This window comes from Gossypium hirsutum, chromosome A11, assembly GCF_007990345.1.
Source record: "Gossypium hirsutum isolate 1008001.06 chromosome A11, Gossypium_hirsutum_v2.1, whole genome shotgun sequence".
In the NCBI taxonomy this organism is placed as follows: Eukaryota; Viridiplantae; Streptophyta; class Magnoliopsida; order Malvales; family Malvaceae; genus Gossypium; species Gossypium hirsutum.
The window spans coordinates 31183119-31204492 of record NC_053434.1 but is presented as its reverse complement, the minus strand read 5'-3'; the positions used below and the strand labels follow the sequence as shown (position 1 = coordinate 31204492).

General features: G+C 33.5%; 1 protein-coding gene across 1 annotated transcript; it reads left to right on the top strand.

Moving 5' to 3' along the window:
* The first annotated feature begins 7016 nt into the window (after positions 1 to 7016).
* LOC107952607 (patatin-like protein 5) lies at positions 7017 to 11934 on the top strand. Its single transcript, XM_016887811.2, has 9 exons — positions 7017 to 7272; positions 7371 to 7558; positions 7647 to 7821; positions 7920 to 8081; positions 8171 to 8476; positions 8561 to 8736; positions 8842 to 8891; positions 10555 to 10995; positions 11084 to 11934. Exons 1-8 carry the CDS (start codon positions 7147 to 7149, stop codon positions 10716 to 10718), a joined length of 1347 nt encoding a protein of 448 aa, XP_016743300.2. The 5' UTR covers positions 7017 to 7146; the 3' UTR covers positions 10719 to 10995; positions 11084 to 11934.
* Positions 11935 to 21374: the final 9440 nt, after the last annotated feature.

Below are 21374 nucleotides of genomic sequence, written 5' to 3'. Positions count from 1 at the left end.
TCAGTTGTTAAATTATCTCTTATTATCTTTATTCTCAAAAAAAAAAGATGAATGAATGGATAAAAAAAATATTTATACTTATATTCATTTACATTTATATTTATTGATTATTACATAGTTTATGTCAATTGAGTTTGAATAGTTATATTCATATTTTGAGAATAAGCACATGTTTTATTGAATAAGTTTCAATTGATGTAATTCAGCATTGGTTTATTTTTCTAGCTAGGTAAATTATCAATTCGATCTCGATTCTAATGCTTTTTTTCAGCCTTTCTCCACCCCCTTAACTAAGCCTATTACAACCTTTTAAAGACCTTTTGATTTGTGTATCATCTCATTTTATAGTGGTTGAGATTTGATTTTTATGCAAGCCTATGGTAATAACTTTTCATGTTTGACTTTTGAGTGCTTAACTTTTTTTTCACCTTAAACACTTTGAGTGATTGAGCGAATCTTTAGTAAGGATGTCAATTCTTGTCGGTTTTGAATTAAAGGTAATTACTTAGATAAGGGGAAATACTTATGTTTTCATGCTTTAAAAATGTGTGACTTGTATTGTTTGAATCTTTAGTGCTCTTTTAGTTGAATTATCAATGTGTGATTATTTTTGAATTGTAATAAAACATTATTGATGAAAATTACGAATTGAGAAAGTTTAGTTTTTAATTGTGAGTTAAGGATTTTGCTTGAGGACAAGCAAATGCTTAAGTATGGGGATTTTTGATAAGCCATAAAACTAACATATTTTATCCAATTCTTGATGCGCTTTTGGATGATTTATTATATAATTTAGTGAATTTGATGCTCTTAATCCTTTAATTTCATGTTTCCATACTTAGGATGTAACACCCCTTACCTGTATTCGACGCTGGAACAGGGTACGAGGCATTACCTGACTTAAACACAAACATTCATACAAAACTAATACACGAATTTCCACTCAAATTTAAAACTTTTCATAAACATTCATATCGTCCTTTAAACGAGCCTACGAGGCCTAAAATATACATTAGTAACGGTTTGGGACTAAACCAAAAACTTTAGAAACTCTCGGGAGACTTTGAAAATTTTCATCACGAAACAGGTCCACACGCCCGTGCTTCAGGCCGTGTCCATCTTAGGGTGCATTATGTTTATGACATCATCATCAAATTTAGGTCACAAGGCCAAGTCACACGCCCGTGTGCTAGGTCGTGTAGCACACACGGCTAAGACATACGCCCGTGTTTCTGCCCGCGTGCTTAATTCTAGACATTTTGTTTTGCCTAAATTAAGGTGCAGGGACACACAGCCGGATCACACGCCCATGGGGATGACCGTGTAGACAAATACAAGGTTATTTTCCAAGCCATTTTGTCACCCTTACTTACACACATTCACACAACATCACATGGCACAAATCATGGCATATAAATGCCTTCAAAAACAACTACAATCAAGCAATATCGTATCATTTTCATACCATCAACTATCATGCATTATAACATTAGGCCTTGCCAAATCATTCCATGCTAAGTTTGCACTCAAAGGGCATTAACATATGAATAAACTCGTAACAATCATATATCAAGAAAATATAAACCTCATCGCCAAACATTGACATATACACATACATACTTATATGGGCTTACAACCATTTAGCCAATATAAGCCAATTTGCATGGCTACGATTTACATCCAACCTTTAGTCATCACAAGCTAATACATTTAGCCAAATCATAATGACTCATACACCAAATGACTAAGTACCTATACATGCCATAGACTTAAAATACCTACATTCACTTATACCCAAATGATAGCTTGATAGTGTGATAGAATCTCCGACGATCTCCAACCCAAGCTCGCTTAGTGACCCTATAAATTGAGGAAAAGGGAAGGGGTAAGCTACTAGCTTAGTAAGCTCATATGAAAATAATAAGCAATTTATTAACATGTTTTCACCAATTCTCACAATATGTTCTCAAGGTAATACAATCATAATTGCACATAATTCCACTATTTACTTATGTTCATAGCAAGCTGTCCATTCGAGTCATAGTCACTAAATCATTTATATCTGGAGCTATGAAACTCCAAATTAAGATCTAATAATTGTTATAGAAACTAGGCTTGCATATATTCTTACCGTAAAATTTTTATAATTTTTGGTTTAGCCAATAGTACAGTTTATTCTTTAAAATCACCCCTGTTTTGCTGTCCGATAGTTCCGACCCTCTTTACTAAAAATTAATTATCTTCTCATACAGAATTTTAATGATGTTCCTGTTTATTTCTTTTAAAAATAAACTCATTAAGGATTTTAATAATATAAATTATAACCTATAATTATTTTTGTACAATTTTTAATTATTTTCCCAATCAGAATAGGGAATTCCAAAATTATTCTGACTCTGTCTCACAAAAATTCAAATATCTCATAATATGAAATTCTTTTGCTTGCATTGTTTCTTTTATATGAAAATAGACTCAATAATATTTAATTTCATATCTTATTAAACCTTTGATTCTATTTCCACCATTTTTGGTGATTTTTAAAAGTCCCCAACTGTTGCTGTCCAAAACTATTTTATTACTAAATTTCACTCTTTCATGTTTTCTTTGTAATAACTTTCATTGTAACACTTACTCCATATCAATCTTACCAAAGTTCGATCACATATTGAACACATTGCTCATAATTTTACACACACATACCTGTACTTATTCATCATATAGTCATATTCAATTACACCTAGTCATTTCCCATTGAACACATCGGAATAATAACGGATTCCCGGTGGCCTGCACATAGTACCACCCTTGTAGTCAAAGCTACCTTATTCACAAAGTGGCCTTCACATAGTACCGCACTTGTGACCAAAACTATCTTTCTTCATAAAGTGACCTTCACATAGTACCACACTTGTGACCAAGCTATCTCTTCTCAAAGTGGCCTTCACATAGTAACACACTTGAGGCACTAATGACATGTCACTTGTATCCTATTTTGTTCCTAAAGTTCAACCGGGAAATTTCTCACTTTTTGATACTTGTCAATTTCATTCAATATTCAACCACATTTCATGAAACATAATAAAATGTGATAACATAAGTAAAAACGATGCATTATTTACATACAAACTTACCTCGAAAGCAAAATCGGTAAAAAGGACTTATTCGTCAATTACTTATTTTTCCCAGATCTAGATCCGAACCTTGTTTTTCTTAATCTAAAACATCACATTTAACTTAATTAATCATTATACTAATCAAATTAGCCCAAAAATCATATTTGGCAAAAATTATATTTTTACCCCTAAACTTTGTCATATTTATACTTTTGTCCCTAGGCTCGTAAAATGATTTTCATTCAATTTATTTGTACTTTAAGCCTAGCCGAACCATTTCATAACTATAACAGCCCAAAATTTCCATTAAAACACACTTTTATGAAATATTTTATAACTTTTACAAATTAGTCCTTTTAGGCATTTTCATCGAAAATCACTTAGTAAAAGTCGTTTATCTAACCATAAACATGCATTTTATACCATTAAACATCAAAATATACACATATTCATCATGTTTCAAAACTCTAGACTTTAACCATATCTCAAATTAGTGGTAGAAATAGATAGATATTGTTACGAGGATTTTAAAAACGTAAAAATCATAAAAAAGGGGGCTAGAACAGACTTACAATCGAGCTTGGAAGCTTGAAAAACCCTAGCCATGGTTTCTCCATGCATGTTTCGGCCAAGGGGTTGAAGATGGACAAAAATTGGCTTTTAATTTTGTTTTTAATTCATTTTAATAACTAAATAACCAAAATGCCATTAATGAAAAACTTTGGAAACATGCTTAACCATGTCCATTTTTGTCCACCAACTTAACCAACAGTCTAATTACCATATAATGACCTCAAATTTAAATTTTATAACAATTGGACACCTCTAGCATGTAGAACTCAACTTTTTCACTTTTTACAATTTAGTCCTTTTGACTAAATTGAGTGCCCAAACGTCAAGATTTTCGAACAAAATTTTCACAAAAAATTCCATAAAATAGTAGAACATAAAAATATAATAAAAATAAACTTTACTATATCAGATTTGTGGTACCAAAACCACTATTCTAACTAGACCCAAAATTGGGCTGTTATATAGGAGAGCATAGGGGAGCAAAAGGAGCAGAAAACGAGCCAAAATCAGAAAAAACAAGCTACTTTTAGGATCCACATAGCCTGGCCATTCCCACACAAGATGAGCACACGTCCGTGTAAGCCACACGGGCTGGCCACATGCCTATGTGCCAAACCTTGTTAATATCGCTCCCTGTTTCCCAAACACGCAGAAAAGAAGCCAATTTTCAAGGTTTCTGAGCATTCTAAAGTCTATAAATACACACTAGAAGAGGATCTAAGGGAGCACACAGAGAAGAACGAAGAAATTACTCGAAGAACGCTGTCGGAATCAACTCAGAAGCAGGATCTCCTTCAAGATTGAAGATCTCTAGTCAACTTCTCTAGAAGTTTTTGGGTTTCTTTATGTTTTGTTGTTTTCCTAATTTTGAGATGTTTTCCTTCCAAAATATGAACTAAATTCCCTAGATACCTAGGAAAGATGAAACTTATAATGAATCTTGTTATTTAATTTCTGAATTACATGATAAATACTTGATTTCTTGTGATCTGCTTATTTTAGTGGAGCAAAAGTCCCTATTTAAGAGTAGATTTGGCATAATTGAGTTGAGTTGTATGCAATCCTAGAAATAGGATAACATAAATCTACCGGATTAGAGTCAAATCTAATAGGGGAGTCCATAGATCAAGTTAATGCGACAATAGGGGTTTTAATTAGAAAGAGATTTCAATTAATCAACCTAGAGTCAGTTATTTTTACTCTCGAAAGAGATATTAATATAATTTGGGGATTTATGCGGATCAAGGCAAGTGAATAAATCGTTTAATTCAGATTTAGAATAATAAGTGAAGTTTAGGTGGATTCTTTCCTCAGTATTGTCTCTCTCATTAGTTTATTCGATTATTTTCTTACTTTATTCTCTATCGAGTTCTTAATAATTAGTTTAGATAATTTTAGATTTAAAACAAACTTCTACAATTTACCGGCTAGATAATAGAAAGATAGTAAGTACTAGTACTTTTAGTCCTTGTGGATACGATATTCTCGACTCACCAGCTATACTATTATTCGATAGGTGTGCTTGCCTTTGTCATGATTTTAGTTAGTTAAGTGAATCATCATCAACATAATCTTTTAAATATTTTTTTTCAGATGTAAATTTGCTAGACCTATCTAGTTTGGTGGCCAAATCTATTTAAGAATACAAGAATTTAGTTTTATACAGTTGTAGAATGGATTTCACATGCTCAGGGGGAAAGACTTGAATACCACTGAAGCAAGAAACGTTCACTTGTATTTTCTAGGGAATTTGAAGGCGAAAGTGGAGTAATCTTTAGGAAGTCTCTAAGCCTAACCCAACTGGTACTCTAGTGTCATCATAAGCTACCACAATTCTATAATGGAGGTTTCTACGAGAGAAAACATTACCAAAACACTTTTAGGGGTGCGACACTACTAAGAGACTAACAAGGATTTTTTATTGCAAAAGATTTTATGCTACATCAAAACTCCAAGCAAGGATTTTTGTCTAAAGATCAATCCTTTTGTTTAGTAAGTGTAGGCTCTAAGATAAGGGGACGAAATGGACCACTATTTTGATCGGGAGAACAAATATGACTAGAAGCAAGATTTTTAGAACAGGATCGGTGGTCGATCCAGTTAGACCATTAGTTATTGGTTCAATTAATTTGACCAGCTTAACTGGTTAAAAAATTAAAAAATAGAAAAAATTGATTCACCCGATTCGATAGATTGATTTGACCAGATCAAGTGGTTCACAAGTTAACTAATTTGAATCATTATTCTGGATCGGTGCCTCAATTGATTTTCGATTTAACTGATCTAACCAGTTAATCCAATCCAATTTTAAAATCAATGACTAGAAGCTTAGTCCAAGGACATCATATTCCTAACACAAAACTTGGAAGTTGTCAAAACTAGAGTTTATTCAAGATTTGAAGGAGGTGAATAGTTTAATAGAAAAAGCGGTAGATATCGACCTCCTTCTGTTTGGCCCTCGTATCCTTAGGATTTAGTCAACTACTTGCAGTACATTGACCTGTGTTTTGATTTAACTTGTAAAAAAGAATGACATGATAGTTTACTCATTTCGTCATTTTTTTTTAAATAATAATAATGAGATATATGTGACCAAATCATAGATTTGGTCTAATGTTCATTAATAATCATTGGTGAAGAAAACAATAATACTCGGTTGACATTAAATGCTCAGCATGCTAAGCTTTTTTCTCAACCATTCAATTATCTAGGTTTTAGGCAAATTTAAGATTACAAATGACCCCTTAACTATGCTTCTTTAGTAATTATCAAAAGAGAAAGGTGCTTTCAACAAACTATATATTTCCATTTTTTGAATTTAGATGAAATGAAAGGGAATTCTCGGTCTTAAACTCAAACCACAATTTGAGGGTATGGGATTAGTCATCAGCGGCAAGTTTCAGTTTTTTTATTTCATGAATTAAACTGGAAACAAATAAAAGACAAATAAAGAGAAAATATCAACGATATGGTACCTATGTAAGGGAAAATTAATGTGAAAAAGACAGCTTCACTTGTGTGTGTGTTTGTGTTTTTTAAGGATGCAAGCAACCTTCAAGAGTCAGCAAATAAAAAAACCTCAACCTCATCACACAGCTAATCAGATATAAAAGCTAAATATTTATATTTTTCGGATTTGGATGAATATTGGATATAATATTTTATCCAATGTAAAACTCTAAAGAAAGTATAAAATATAATATATGTTAGATATACATTTAGTTCGAAAAACATTAAAAAAAATAATTTTCTGGATAATATAAACAAAAAATCTAATATTGGGTTTGCAAGGATATTATAGAAGTTGCGTTTGTACGAGTACAAAAGGCAGATTTTGCCTAATTTTACCTTTGCCAAACTTACAAACATGTGATTGCAAGCATTGGGTGAGAAGCTATTTAATCACAAGCTCAAGCTTCCATTGTCAATACATTCACGACAAATATCATTTTTCTATACCATGGGAACCAGTGACGTCATGCCATCAACTTATGGTCGGAGAATCACTGTTTTAAGCATCGATGGTGGAGGAATCAGGGGTATTATACCTGCAACTATGTTGAGTTTCCTTGAACTCAAGTTACAGGTACGGTAGACTCTCACATGACTATTGATTATTCATTCAAATCAAGCATTTTGATTCAATCTCTTCACACCCCTTTTGTGTTTTTTTGTTTTTTTCAGGAACTAGATGGAGAAGATGCTCGGATTGCAGATTATTTTGATGTGATTGCAGGAACAAGCACAGGGGGTCTAATTGCAGCCATGTTAACAGCTCCAGACGAAAATGGGCGTCCTCTTTGTAAAGGGGAAGATATTGTTCCATTTTATCTGAGACATGGCCCCAAGATATTTTCTCGGAAAAACTACAAGTACCAATCGGTTTCTAACTTGGTTTTTGCTTTTGATTTAATTCAGTTTTTTTTTTCATTGTGATGGATATTGGATGTGTTGGTTTAGGAAGATGACGATGAAAATGGATGCCCTAATGAGACCTAAATACAGTGGAAAGTATCTGAGGAAGACGATTTGCATGGTCCTTGGGGATCGAAGACTTCATGAGACTTTAACCTCCGTTGTTATACCAACCTTCGACATCAAGTTGCTTCAACCCACCGTTTTCACAACCTTTGAGGTGAATCTATATATTTAGAGAGAGAGAGATATATACATATATTAACTGTTATCAAATTTGAGCAAATGGCAATGAATAATTTTGGGATACTGTTGCAGGCAAAGATGGATCCTTCAAAAGATGCTTTGCTATCTGATATTTGTATTGCTACAGCTTCAGCTCCAACTTATTTTCCAGCTTATGCATTTCATACAAAAGATTCAGAAGGAACTGATAGGGAATTTCACCTGGTTGATGGAGGGATAGCTGCAAATAACCCAGTAAGGAACCATTCAATCAATGTTAGCTTAGCTAATATCAAATTTGTTGTTTTCTAAATTAGAGGACAAAAATATGGTTTTTTGTGAAGGCACTGCTAGCATTGAAGCCAACAGGGGTAGCCTTTCCAAGTGAGCAAGAACATGAAGTTTCGCAGGGACAAGCCCTTAACTACGAGAATTATTTGATAATCTCACTAGGCACAGGAACCTCCAAGATGGGAAAGAAATACGATGCGAAAACGGCAGAGAAGTGGGGAATTCTTGGATGGCTTTACAGTGAAGGAAGCTCTCCGTTAGTGGATGCTTTCACTTATGCTGGAGCAGACATGGTTGACCTTCACATGTCATTGATTTTCAAGGCAATTAAATCCGAGCATAACTATCTTCGGATCCAGGTAAGTTCCTTCATTAATCAATCACAAACATACTTTTGTTCAATCCATCATGTTTCAATGTATTTCGTTGATGAACACTTGTAGGATGACAAATTAAGCGAGGATGAATCATCAACCGACAAAGCTACTAAAAAGAACATGAGCAACCTGGTAGAGATTGCTGAAAAGCTGTTGCACAATCCTGTTTCGAGGATGAATCTGGACTCTGGGATCTTTGAACCGGCTGACAATGAAGGAACCTATGCAGAAGCTCTATCAAGGTCGGAAATCTTTAAAACAAAAAGGGCATTTTCTGAGAAACTTCCGCAGCAAAAAACTATAGTTACCGTACAAAGTTAATGAGTTTTATGTTTTGGAGGGTGCAGATTTGCGAAACTGCTATCCGAGGAAAGGAGACTCCGAAAAGCAGAGATTGGTAAGCAGCTTTGAACAATATGACCAATGTTTGCTTAATGCTTCTGAAATTATTAAAGTTTGTATGTGTGTTTAACTTATTGAGGTGTTGTGTAATCTTATATAGTAAATATATTAATCATTCGCCTGTATTATTATATGGTAATAATTTATGAATAATCTTATGATCTGAGTTGTCCTATTGTGTTACCATTTCAATGGTTACGTTTGATTATATTTTTTCTTCCTTTCTCATTAACTTTTTTTTAAATGTTTATTTATCGAATCAGATTGGATTCATAACTCTATAGTTGATTGAGTTTTAACTCGATTGATATTGATATTATTTATTGTTAGTGCAGAAATACATGAGTTTTAGTTCACTAAAATAATTTTATTTTCTTATTTAAAAATTAGTGAAAAGTTATAAGTAGTTTTAAACATTTTATAATATTAAAAAAATACTTTATCCACATATTTTTACTTTTAAAAAATATATTATTTTATCTAATATTTTATTATGTTTTTTCTTTTATTAAAATTTTAAATATAACAACTTAATAAATATTTTAATATATAAAAATTATAGTATAGTCCATATCAATCACATAATACATAAAATAAAATAAAAAACATTTTACAATCTTAAAAAAGGGTGGATATTAAATACTTTGTACTTTAGAGCAACTACAACTAGTCTTATTACTTCACATTGGTGTAAAAACTTTCTAGCCCAAACATATAGAAAAAATAATAAAAAAAAAGTCAGATCGGCAGTTTCAAATTATTTTCATACTAACCAAAAGATCTTAAGTATGCAAAAAAACCTTGAAACATTTGTGTATAAATAAATATCATAAACAGAGAAATTATGAAAAGAAAAGCTAATTATGATTTACGAAAAACACTCAGGTTTGATGCAAAAGGTACTTAGAATAATTAATTTTCTCACAAAACAATAACCAATCATTTGTTAATTTAACCCAGATGTTGTGTGATCCTCTCTCTTCAAGTCTAGGTACATGCTAGCATGGTTCATATAGGATTCCTGAATATTAGATAGAAAGCACCGTAAGATATAAGATTTCTTAGCAAACAAAAAATACATAAGCTTTATGGACACTGACCTGTAGAGACCGATGGATATTATTCTCGATAAAATACATTCAGTTTGTAGTAAAGTATTTAAAACCAACGACTGTACCTGTTGCACAATAATTTAATAGTTAGAAATATGAAAAAAAAATATAAATAATCAATGTAAGCAATTTAACAATTCTTACAATTTAGTTTGAGTTGATTGCGGAGGTTGTGATATCAAACTTCTCTTCTTTTTAGCAGATTTTTTGAGATAATTTTCAGACTACGTACTATGGTGTGTGCTTTGTTTATTTCCTTTAATCTCTTAATGCTTACAATGTCAACTTTCCTTTCTTGAATTTTTTCTCTTTCGGTGGGCATTATAAATGTTGAAGTCTCACATTGAGCTTGTTCCTTGAAGGTTTCTTTTAAATTTGAAATAAGTTCATTTGCATATTTGGCAGCAAATTTAGAACTAGCTTTAGACTCACAAATCATAGTTGCAATTCTAACAAATGTAGAACATAAAACTCTATATCTATTGCGTGCCTTCAACTTCAAATATTACTCTCAATCTTCGGCCCTCATTACCTCGTCATGTTCAGGAAAAAAAACCTATCAAAATTCACTAATGGCTAACATTGAAGGAACCTCTCCCCATCCTGAAGGAGCACCTAATCAAGAAGTCCAAGGCTCAGGGGAAGTCATTGAGGTCCCTAATGTTGAGATCCTGAAGGTTCAGAAACATAGCCACAAACTATGGGCATAGTTTTAGGCACAATTTGGCCTGTGATGTTTCACAACCTTCATCCTCTCCCAATAATACCATGCTAAGAGTGGAGGAATCATCTGAGAAGGTTCAAGAAGAGTCTCTCGATGCTACAAAGGACTAGGAGGGACAAGAAAGAACAAATCTTGATAATTCTTTCTAGCCGAAGGAGTTATTGCATGAGTTCTTATTAAGATTGGTCATGCTCTCAACAACCCTCCCATTCATGATCAATCTTCATCTCAATTGGAGTCCTTAGTTGAGGCTACAATACAAGGTAACTCCAATCCCTCTACTGTTCCATTGGTTGATACATCTGCTCCTCCCCAAAGTAAAACTGACAATAGTCCATCTTCTTTGGCTAGGGACTATTTTACAAACATCACTAAGCCTATATTGGATGTTGTTGCAAAACAAAGAGAGAATATGACTGAGTTTGGTATTGAAGTCGAGGTTGATGAGGAAGAAGTTATGATAAAAAAATGTGACTATTGTTGCTACCACAAATCAATAGACACCTAGGGTTCAATAAAGAACCACAAGATCAATGGCCAGTAGTTAGAGAAAAGGCCACTGTTGAATAAAATGGGAAAGCAAAGGCCTTTTCCATTCCTAAAAGAAAGAGGTTTAGTTCACCCAAGATGGTATCCGAGGAAAACTTTGATGAAAATGTTCCCTTCAAGAAACTAATGCTTGGTGGTATGGCCAAAACAAAGAGGCTACACTAACAACTTGAGGGATGTAGATCCTCGAAAACTTTTTGAGAAAGAAAGAAAGCAATATGAAGAAGAGTTGCTACAAACCTATGACAGAGTCTACATCATCACTTCTAGTGCCAAAAGATATGCCTTCCTGACAAAGAACAACAATATCGAGGAGCTGAACATCGATGAGAAATACTTTTGTGATAATGACATCAATTCAATTCTAGAGAAGAATGATCTATTGGTTTCTGCTTAGTTTGTCAAACCTTATTCAAGCAAGTTCAACTGGAGTTCTATGTCAACCTAGTTTAAAGTATTGTTGACCCCACTGGCAAGTTGTAGCATAAAGTGTATGTGCAAGGTAAATGGTACAAGTCCGAGCCTGCATAAATTAGACACTTGCTAAACCATCCCTGCACCAATGATTTGGTGTTTGGAGAATCTGAAGAAACTATTGCTACCTAGATTACAAATGGAGTTCACCTCACATGGATAATTGGGTTAGAACTTCACTCATCAGCCCTAGAACCAACTTATGTAGCACTCTATGCAATAGCCACGAGGAATTGGCTTCTCAATAGCCAAAGGCACAATATGACTAAGAAGATGACTGCCTTACTGGAACGACGAAAATGTGCAAGTGTACATAATCGTAACAAGTAATAAAGTGACAAGTAAATGTCAAGTTGTCGTACCCATAGGGACTATGAAAAGAATTATTTATGAATGCAATTAAAAACACTTTGGTGAAGAAAAATATTTTGATTTGAGAAGTTGATTAAAAATTAAGATTTTAACTAAGTAAAATAAATAATAATAAAAAAGTTCCAATGCACGACTTCGAAAGATGATTTTAATCAAGATGATATAATTGTGTTAGATTAATTACATTTCTTAACTTAGAACTATTAAACTAATGTTTATGTTGTTACGAATAAATTCACAGCAACTTGGTAATTTGCTAACTTATGAACATACTCACCTACTAAAATCCATTTATCTCTTGATTATATCTCTATGTCAATTCAACTGATTAAACAAATTTTAATAAGAAAATGTGTTAATGCACATACATACTTATGAAATTAGAATAATCTCTTGTACAAATCTATATGCCAATTCAAACAATTAATTAAATCTTATAAGCACATAAAAGATTACGTGAGGTAACAATGTATTTCTACCTTGAAACAATTTAATCACAATAATCTTGCAAGTTACGCAAGGCTATTGTATCGTTAGATACCATTGCTAATTTTTCCCTTAGCTACCTTAGATGATTAAACATGCATTGATTAGGTATCGTGTCAATTAATTACAATTTCAATTTGCTTAAATAATTAATTCATTAATTACCTTACAATTGTATTGTAAGAATAACTTAGTCATTGTTTTACTTAATCAAACATCTTACTGAGGCCTATAACAACACAAACACAATTTTAATAACTCAAGTAGACAAAACGCAATCAACCTAACACGAATTAAATTTAAGTCATATTAATTAAATTAAACATATCAACATTACAAATATTCATAGATATGTTCATCATAACAACAACCGAATTAAAAGGATAGGGAGCAAGAATCAAATCTAATGTTTCTCCGAAGCTTAACTAGTTTGCTCCGCTCCTCCTTCTCCGCTTGTTCTTGTTGAATCGAGGCTTCCACGAACACTTGAATGATGCTCCAAATGGTGGTTGAATGAATCTTTTTCAAGAGGTGAAATCAACAAAGGAATGGGGGAAGAAAATGAAGAACAATGGAAGGGAATGAAGAGAGAATAGTAAGAGAGAAGTGAAGAAATGAATGGATTTGAGATGTTTGAAGTGAGCAGCCAAGGGGTGTATTTATAGGTTGTGAAAGCTGCTAAAAATATACAACATCATCAGCCAAAGACTTCCCCCATGGCCGGCCACACATGTGGCATGTTTGAAGATTTCAAACATGCTATTTTTAGGTAGGGGCAAATCTTGAAATGCATGAATAGTGGAGGGGATTGAATGCAAATTTAAGGAGTATTCAAGGACCATTTTGCAAGCCAAATAATCAGCAAAGCAAGCTGATTGGGTCAGCATGTGGGACGATTTTGGGCTGCCCAGTGCTTGGTTGGATCGGTTTTCTCTATTTAGCTTAACTGGGCCCCTTTTCCATAATTAATTAACAATAATTTATTTAACCCAAATTAAATTGGATTATAATTAAAATTGATTATATTATGAATTAATACACATAATTTGGACCATCTTAGGCTGAAAATTTATTTTTCCTTCATGCTTCAAAATTGCTTCTCGGTTTTGTGCTTCAATAGTGTCTGCCAAGCCGTTTTCGTCCTTTGTGCAAATTTGTTGAAAAAAATCAAAATTAATCAAAATTAATTATAAAGTTAATAAAAATTCAAAATGTTAATAATTTAAATACAATTTAATTATTTAATAATAATTATATATTTTTCGACAAGAATTTCACCGAAAATGCTTGAATTTGAGTTAAAAAGGGGTATGAAAAAGTGTGTATATTTTCGTATTTCCTCACCCCCAAAACTTAATTCATTGCCCATCCCAAGAAATGCACAAATTGAAAAGAATTTCTCGAAAACACCTTTGAACAAGAACACCTTTGAAAATTTCCTTCATAACAACATTCTTCCCAAAATTATGAATTTAGTATACTTATGCTCAAGAACAAGAATTTTGATATTTACACTACTTAAGTATACATATCATTCAAATTAATCTCAATTATTATTATGATAGCAAAAATAGACTAAATGCTTCCTAATAAAGACATGTTAAATACCTACCAATTTGATTTTATTCCCTTATTCAAAATTAAGCTGCAATATTAAGTTTAATTTATGCCTTCATATGTTGAACATAGCAATTTCTCTCCACTAATGTAGGTAGCATAGAAACTTGAATCAATAGGTCTTCAAAAAGGTTATAACGTGGCTAGGCTAGGGGTAGGTAAAAGATAGATAAATTTAGGCTAAAAACCCTAGGCTCAGCTTGAATTGGACCTTCGAAATAATTACCTTCAATACACCAACTTACTTTGTTTCTACATGCTCTTTTGTACATCTATTTTCTTTCAAGTACATATGCTCTTCTCCTTTTTTTTTACGAGCATTTTTTCATATGTACTATAATTTTTTGAGCATTTGATACTTCTTTTCAACACCTCCAAACTTGTTTTCAAAGAACATTCTGAATAGTACCGAGTCTAGTGTTTGGGACAATTTAAAGATAATTAAGAGAAAAGTGATGGCTAAATATTGCAAAGGTTCAAAATAAAATTAGGCCACATAGTCTCAAAGTTAGGCTTCAAAGGAAAAAAATCATCAAAGTTGGCTTGAAACGCTCAAACGGTCGAAATAAAAGTTGCCTAAGTCATTTTCAACATTCCATGCTTCTTAGGATTTCACCTTAAGAAACTACTAAGTCAATTCTAGAGACTTAAACTTTTATGCATGGCTAACTTTCTTAAGGAACTAAAAGTTTTATGGTATGATTTGCATACTTTATTAAAAAAACATTTATGTCATATTTCATTTAACATAATAATTATTGAAATAATCGAACTTTATTCATACTGAAGTTTAGCATACTTAACAAAATTTCAAATTTTTGAAGAAAATATAACCTAATCATAACTGAAAGAAAAATTTACTTTGAGTGGAAATAATTTCAATTTTTTGGTCCCCCTACTTAAGATGAAAAATGTCCCCATCGTTAAAAGTGAATGTATACTATACACCAGGTTGGATTCTAGAAAAGAGGAGGTGAGTCAATTTGACTGCTTAAGTACCAAGCGCTCTCTAGATCCAATCCTAGACATGTATATATCTATTACCACACTTTGTACTTTGCAACTTGTTCATTTTTATTTATGATTTCCACCTCTTGTTTTATTATGTGAAAATAAAAATTCCTAATAAAACCTAATTCTATTAAATAACCTAAGAACATAAATAAAATAAAGTCAAAATCCCCCATTTTATTTATTTACAGGTTCCTCTAAATTTGACTTATCTTTTGCTCCATCGTCTTTGTTTTTGCATGAATCGCTTCACTCCCTCTTTGATAGTGGACTCCATGGTTCAAATATGAAACCTGGAAACTTAGGCACAAAAATAAATGGGTCACTGTATATTTTCATAAGAGCGCTTCTCATTAAGTCATCCCGTATTTTTGAGTATCTCCAGTAAGCTTGTTGCTGCCACTGCATATGTTGCATTATGTCCATCAACTTTGACAGCTCATCTCAAAGATCTGGGCAAGGCAATTGAGTCCTAAACATTAAGTTGCGACATCAGGTTCGGTTACTGGTTCAATTGGTTTTGACTTATTAGGGATTTCAGTTGACTGCATTAGTTTGAACTCTATGAGATCTTCTTCTTCTTCTTCTTTTTCTTCTTCTTCTTCATCGGAATCCTCACTTTCTTCAACTTGTTGTTGTAGAACAGAGTCTTCGGCTATTCAATAGAGGTTCCAATATGTGATTGTGCCAAGGCTATAACCTGTCTTCTTTACGTTTGCAAGAATTTTAGGTTTCAAGCAGAAAATTGTTATCAGAAAGGGAAAGTAAGTTGGGCCAGAATGTCTAACGGCACAATTCCACATTTCTCTTAGGATGATTTTTCCAACATCAATGGTCTTTCCAGTTAAAATCAAGTATGGTCTTTCTAGTTAAAATTGAGTTTAATAAGACCATTCACTCTAATGAAATTGTAGTCCCATGTGAAATAGGCATAACGCTGAATCGAATGAAATAGAACCTTACCTTTGCTAGTGGTGTCAAATATTCTCTGCGATAGGTGTGAATTCCTTGCTTTGACACAGTCCACTTAGAACCTGGAATTGCAAGTTCCTCAAGAATTTCTTACAGATTTTCAAACTCAATATTGCTCATCAAGGAAGAATATTCGTCGTCTTCGAAATCAGGTAATTCAAAGAATTCATTAAAAGTGTTTGAGGTTATTGGTACCTTGATTCCAAGAAACAAAAACTTCCATCAACTTTCTTGAGGTCAAATTCGCGTAAAATCCACAAACTAACTCCTCATCTACACTAAGCATTTTCTCACAAAATAACTCCCAATTGAGAGCTTTATTAATTTTTCAAATGCATGCCATGAAATCGATATAGTTATTTTCTTTCAGCGTAAAGCCTTTTTCTGGGTGCATCTGTTGATTCTTGAAAACGCTTTTGTATCTTGCTTTGGCTTCTTCACAGTGGAATTTGTTTTGTGATTCATCAATTTGGACAGAAGCATGAGTTCTCATGCAAGGCATGATTAACCTGAACATAAGATGGAAACAAATATTTTCTAAAAAATTTAATGAGTATAAAATATTAATAATTCAATAAATTAAAAAATTAAAAAATTAAATAAAATTGAAATTTAGGAGAAAAATTTGTTTCACCATCTTTATATAAAAATTAAGAACTCAAAGAAAATAAATATAAAGCAAAAGAGGTCGGTTTAAGAATGGTTAAAGGGTTATCGACTAACTGTGGGTGTTGGTGCAAGTAGCAAGGCTAGAGTGCTGCATGGATGCTGAGAAACTGCTGGGCGTGCAGGCAGATATGCGAGGGAGCAGCAGGGCCTGGGGTGAGTAGTTGCGCGGGCAACAGGCAGCAACGTCAAGTGAGCAACAGCGTTGGCGCGCGTAAACTGGAGTTGGGAGCAATACGATGCACATAGGGAAAGATGTGCAAGGTAGTAGCAGCACGCGATGAAGACAAGCGCATGCTAGGTGAGCTGCTAGCTAGGTGCGCCAAGTGCGTGCGGCAATAGCAACGTGCCAGGTGAGTTGTTGGCCAGGTGCTATTGCTGGTGGTTTTGGATGCTAGGATTAATGGTGGAATGGGTGAATGAAGGTTGGTTTGATGAATGATGAATGATAGAGAAGGTTGGCGAAATTTATAGGAAAAAAGGTAGGAGTTTAATTAGAATTCTTAGAAAAATTTAATAGTTAAAATATTCTAAGTTCTAATTCTACACAAAGTTAACAACAATTAATAATTAATATAATGCATATTAAATTATTATTTTCTATTAATTTATTGAAATAAAAAATATGATCAAATTTAAAATAATCCTAATTCTATATAAAGTTGATAATAATTAATATATATTATAACAAATATAATTATATACTACTTATTATCATCTTATTTATTAATTTAAATTAAAAACATTTATTGTAGATGCCTTTGAAAATATTTACAAAAAGAGAAATCTATTTTTTAATATTTACAAAAAGAACAACCAAAATTTGAAAATAGTTCAATTAAGTACCTAGACTTAAAGAAAATTTGAAATTGAGTTTCAATTTAAAACTTGGATCAAAATTGACCCTTTTTTATTTGAAAAACTAAAAATTTATTTGCTATTTAGCGAATAATATCTCAGAAGATTATGTTAAAATCAATTCCTAGGAAAGATTGAGGGGTCACAAGCGGTCCTGCTTAAGTTCCAATCTCCTAGATAGAATTTATTTAAAAAGAAAAACAAGAAAAATTAAATATCTCATAAAATGAGCGAGATATTATCCCATTCAATTTTATCCTCTCAGTAATGTTTTAAACGATGAGCATTGACTCGAAAATTACCTCCCTTACTTTGAAGTTCAACAACTCCGTATGGATAAACTTGGTGAATCATAAATAGATCGGACCAACATGATTTTAACTTACTTGGAAAGAACGTTAACCTGAAATTGAATAACAAGATTTGCTGACCTACTTCAAATTTTCGAACTCAAATGTGCTTGTCTTGCCATCTCTTAAGTCTTTCCTTGAGTAATTTGGCGTTCTCATATGAGAACATTCAAAATTATTCTAACTCATTGAGTTGGAGCATCCGTTTCTCTTTAGCAAGCTTAAGATCCAAGTTGAGTTGTTGAAAAGCCCATAAAGCTTTGTGCTCTAACTCCAAGGGCAGGTGACAGGCTTTCTTAAAGACCAACCTATAGGGTGACATCCCTAAAGGTGTCTTGTATGCTGTCCTATAGGCCCATAAACCATCATCTTATCTTTTGGACCAATCTCGTCGGTTCAGGCAAACTACCTTCTTGAGTATGCCTTTGATCTCTTTGTTTGCCAGTTCAGCTTACCCAATCATTTACGGAAGGTAAGCTGTGGCAACCTTGTGCTTTACTCCATGTTTGTAGAGTAGCCATTTCAACCATTTGTTCACAAAATAGGACCCTTCATCACTGTTCATAGCTCTCAGGGTTTCAAACCTCGTGAAAATATGCTTCTGCAAAAACTTCATCACCACCTTAGCATCGTTCGTTGAATATGCCTCGGCCTTAACCCACCTAGACATGTAGTCTACTGCTACTAATATGTATTTGTGACCAAAAGATGGAAGGAAAGGACCGAGAAAGTCAATACCCCAGACATCGAATAATTTTACCTCAATGATGTTTGTTCGAGTCATCTCATTTTTGTTGCTGATGTTTCCAACCCTTTGACATTGATCACAACTCTTTACGTAAGCTTATACATCTTTGAATAGCATTTGCCAAAAGAATCTAGCTTGCAATACCTTGGCCGTAGTACGTGTACCTCTGAAGTGTCCCCCACTTAGAGCTGAATGGCAATGATATAGAATCTTATGTACTTTATTTTTTTCCACGCATCTCCTGATCATTTGATCTGTACAGTTTTTAAATAAGTATGGTTCTTCCCAAAAATAGTACTTCACATTTTAAAGAAACTTTTTCTTTTGATGATACTTCTTATCAATCGACATCAAACCACTAGCTAAATAGTTAGCAATATCAGCAAACCAAAGGGTATTATGGACATGATTTTCCTTCAGTATGTGTTCATTTGGGAATTTCTCCTGAATGGGTATAAGTGAAGAATTCCCTTCTGGCTGATCCAATCTGGACAAGTGGTCTGCTTCTTGGTTTTCTACCCCTTTTCGATCTTGAATTTCTAGATCGAACTCTTGAAGTAGAAGTACCCATTGGATCAATCTTGGCTTAGTGTCTTTCTTGGCAAGTAAATACTTAATTGTCGAATGGTCCGTATAGACAGTCGCTTTGGTACCTACAAGATAAGATCAAAACTTGTCAAAAGCAAACACAATAACAAGTAACTCTTTCTCTGTTACCTTATAATTCAGTTGAGCTCCTATTAGAGTTTGACTTGCGTGGTAGATGGGATGAAATACTTTTTTCCTTCGCTGGCCCATGATAGCTCCTATCGCAAAGTCACTTGCGTCACACATCAATTCAAAAGGCAAATCCCAGTCCAGTGTGACAATTATGGGTGCTGAAACTAACCGACTCTTCAAATATTTGAAAGCTCTTAAGCACTCCTCATCAAATTTGAATGTCGTGTCATTCTCCAATAATTTGCATAAGGGTTTAGCAATTTTGGAGAAGTCCTTGATAAATTGTTGATAGAAACCAGCGTGGCCCAAAAAGCTCCTAACACCTTTAACAGATGTTGAAGGTGGGAGTTTCTCAATAACATCTACATTTGCTTTATCTACCTCAATTTCATGTATTGTTATCCAATTCCCTAGAACAATACCTTCTCGTACCATGAAATGACACTTTTCCCAGTTGAGTACGAGGTTTGTTTCTTCACATCACCTTAATTCCTTGGCTAGATTGGCTAGGCAATTATCATATTTATCTGTGAATATTGAAAAATCATCCATAAAGACTTCCAAGTATTTCTCAACCATATCAGTAAAAATAGACATCATACATCTTTGAAATATAGCAAGTGCATTACATAAACCAAATGGCATGCATCTAAATGAAAATGTATCGTACGGGTAGGTGAATGTTATCTTACGGGTATGTGTCGTACAGTAATAGTCTCACCCTACGAGTCTATCCAGCATCTAGTCTAAAAACAATAAAGGAAAGTGATCTTTCCTAGTTGCCTTGTTCAACTTTCAGTAATCGATGCAAATTCTCCATCCCGTAACTGTTCTAGTCGGTATCAACCCGTTATTCTCGTTTTCAATGACCGTACTACCTCTTTTCTTTGGCATGCACTGGATTAGACTTACCCACGAAATGTTTGAGATGGGGTAAACTATACCTGCATCTAACCACTTGATGATTTCTTTCTTTACCACGTCCTTCATGATGGGGTTCAATCTTTGTTGTCCATCAATTGTCCCCTTTTTTCCATATTCCATAATGATCTTGTGCATGCATACAAACGAACTAACGCTGCAAATATTGGCTGTGGTCCATCCGATAGCCTTCTTGAATTGTTTCAACACTAGGATGAGTTTCTCTTCTTGCTCAACGGTGAACTCCATTGAAACAATCACAGGCAAAGTAGAAGCATTACCTAAATAAACATATTTTAAATGTGAGAGAAGTACCTTCAGTTCTAATTTATGTGGCTCCTCGATTGACTCTTTGATTGGGCATAATCTCTATTCTCTAACTCCAAAGATTCAAAGCGGGATTGCGAATTAGATCATTTTTTATTAGCTTCTAGCAAAGCTAAGTATTCATCCTTTCTTCATCACTTGGAGGGTCTGATGTCAAAATTTGTTCCAATGGGTTCTCAACATAGGTGAGTTCCTTTTCCATGATTAATTCCTTTAAATCGGACACTACAGAACAATCATCAATTGTGTTAGGAAATCACATAGACTTAAAAACATTAAATGTTATCTGATCACCCTGAACAGGCATAGTAAGCTCGCCCTTCTGTACATCAATAAGGGTGATTCCAGTTGCTAGGAAAGGCCTTCCTGGAATGATTGACACTTCTTTGTCTACTTCAAAGTCTAGAATAACTAAGCAAGTAAGAAAAATAATTTTTTTCTACACGTACTAATACGTCCTCAATTTTTCCTTCTAGATGTACTAAGGATTGATCTGCTAATTGAAGTGTAACCGTAGTGGGTCTAACTTCACCTATCCCCAACCTTTTAAATATTGACATAGGCATTAAGT

Coding starts and splice junctions, on each gene's coding strand:
- LOC107952607 (XM_016887811.2), top strand. CDS start 7,147: ATGGGAACCAGTGACGTCATGCCATCAACTTATGGTCGGAGAATCACT. Junction 7,559..7,646: donor TTTTCTCGGAAAAACTACAA/GTACCAATCGGT, acceptor GTGTTGGTTTAG/GAAGATGACGATGAAAATGG. Junction 7,822..7,919: donor CCGTTTTCACAACCTTTGAG/GTGAATCTATAT, acceptor ATACTGTTGCAG/GCAAAGATGGATCCTTCAAA.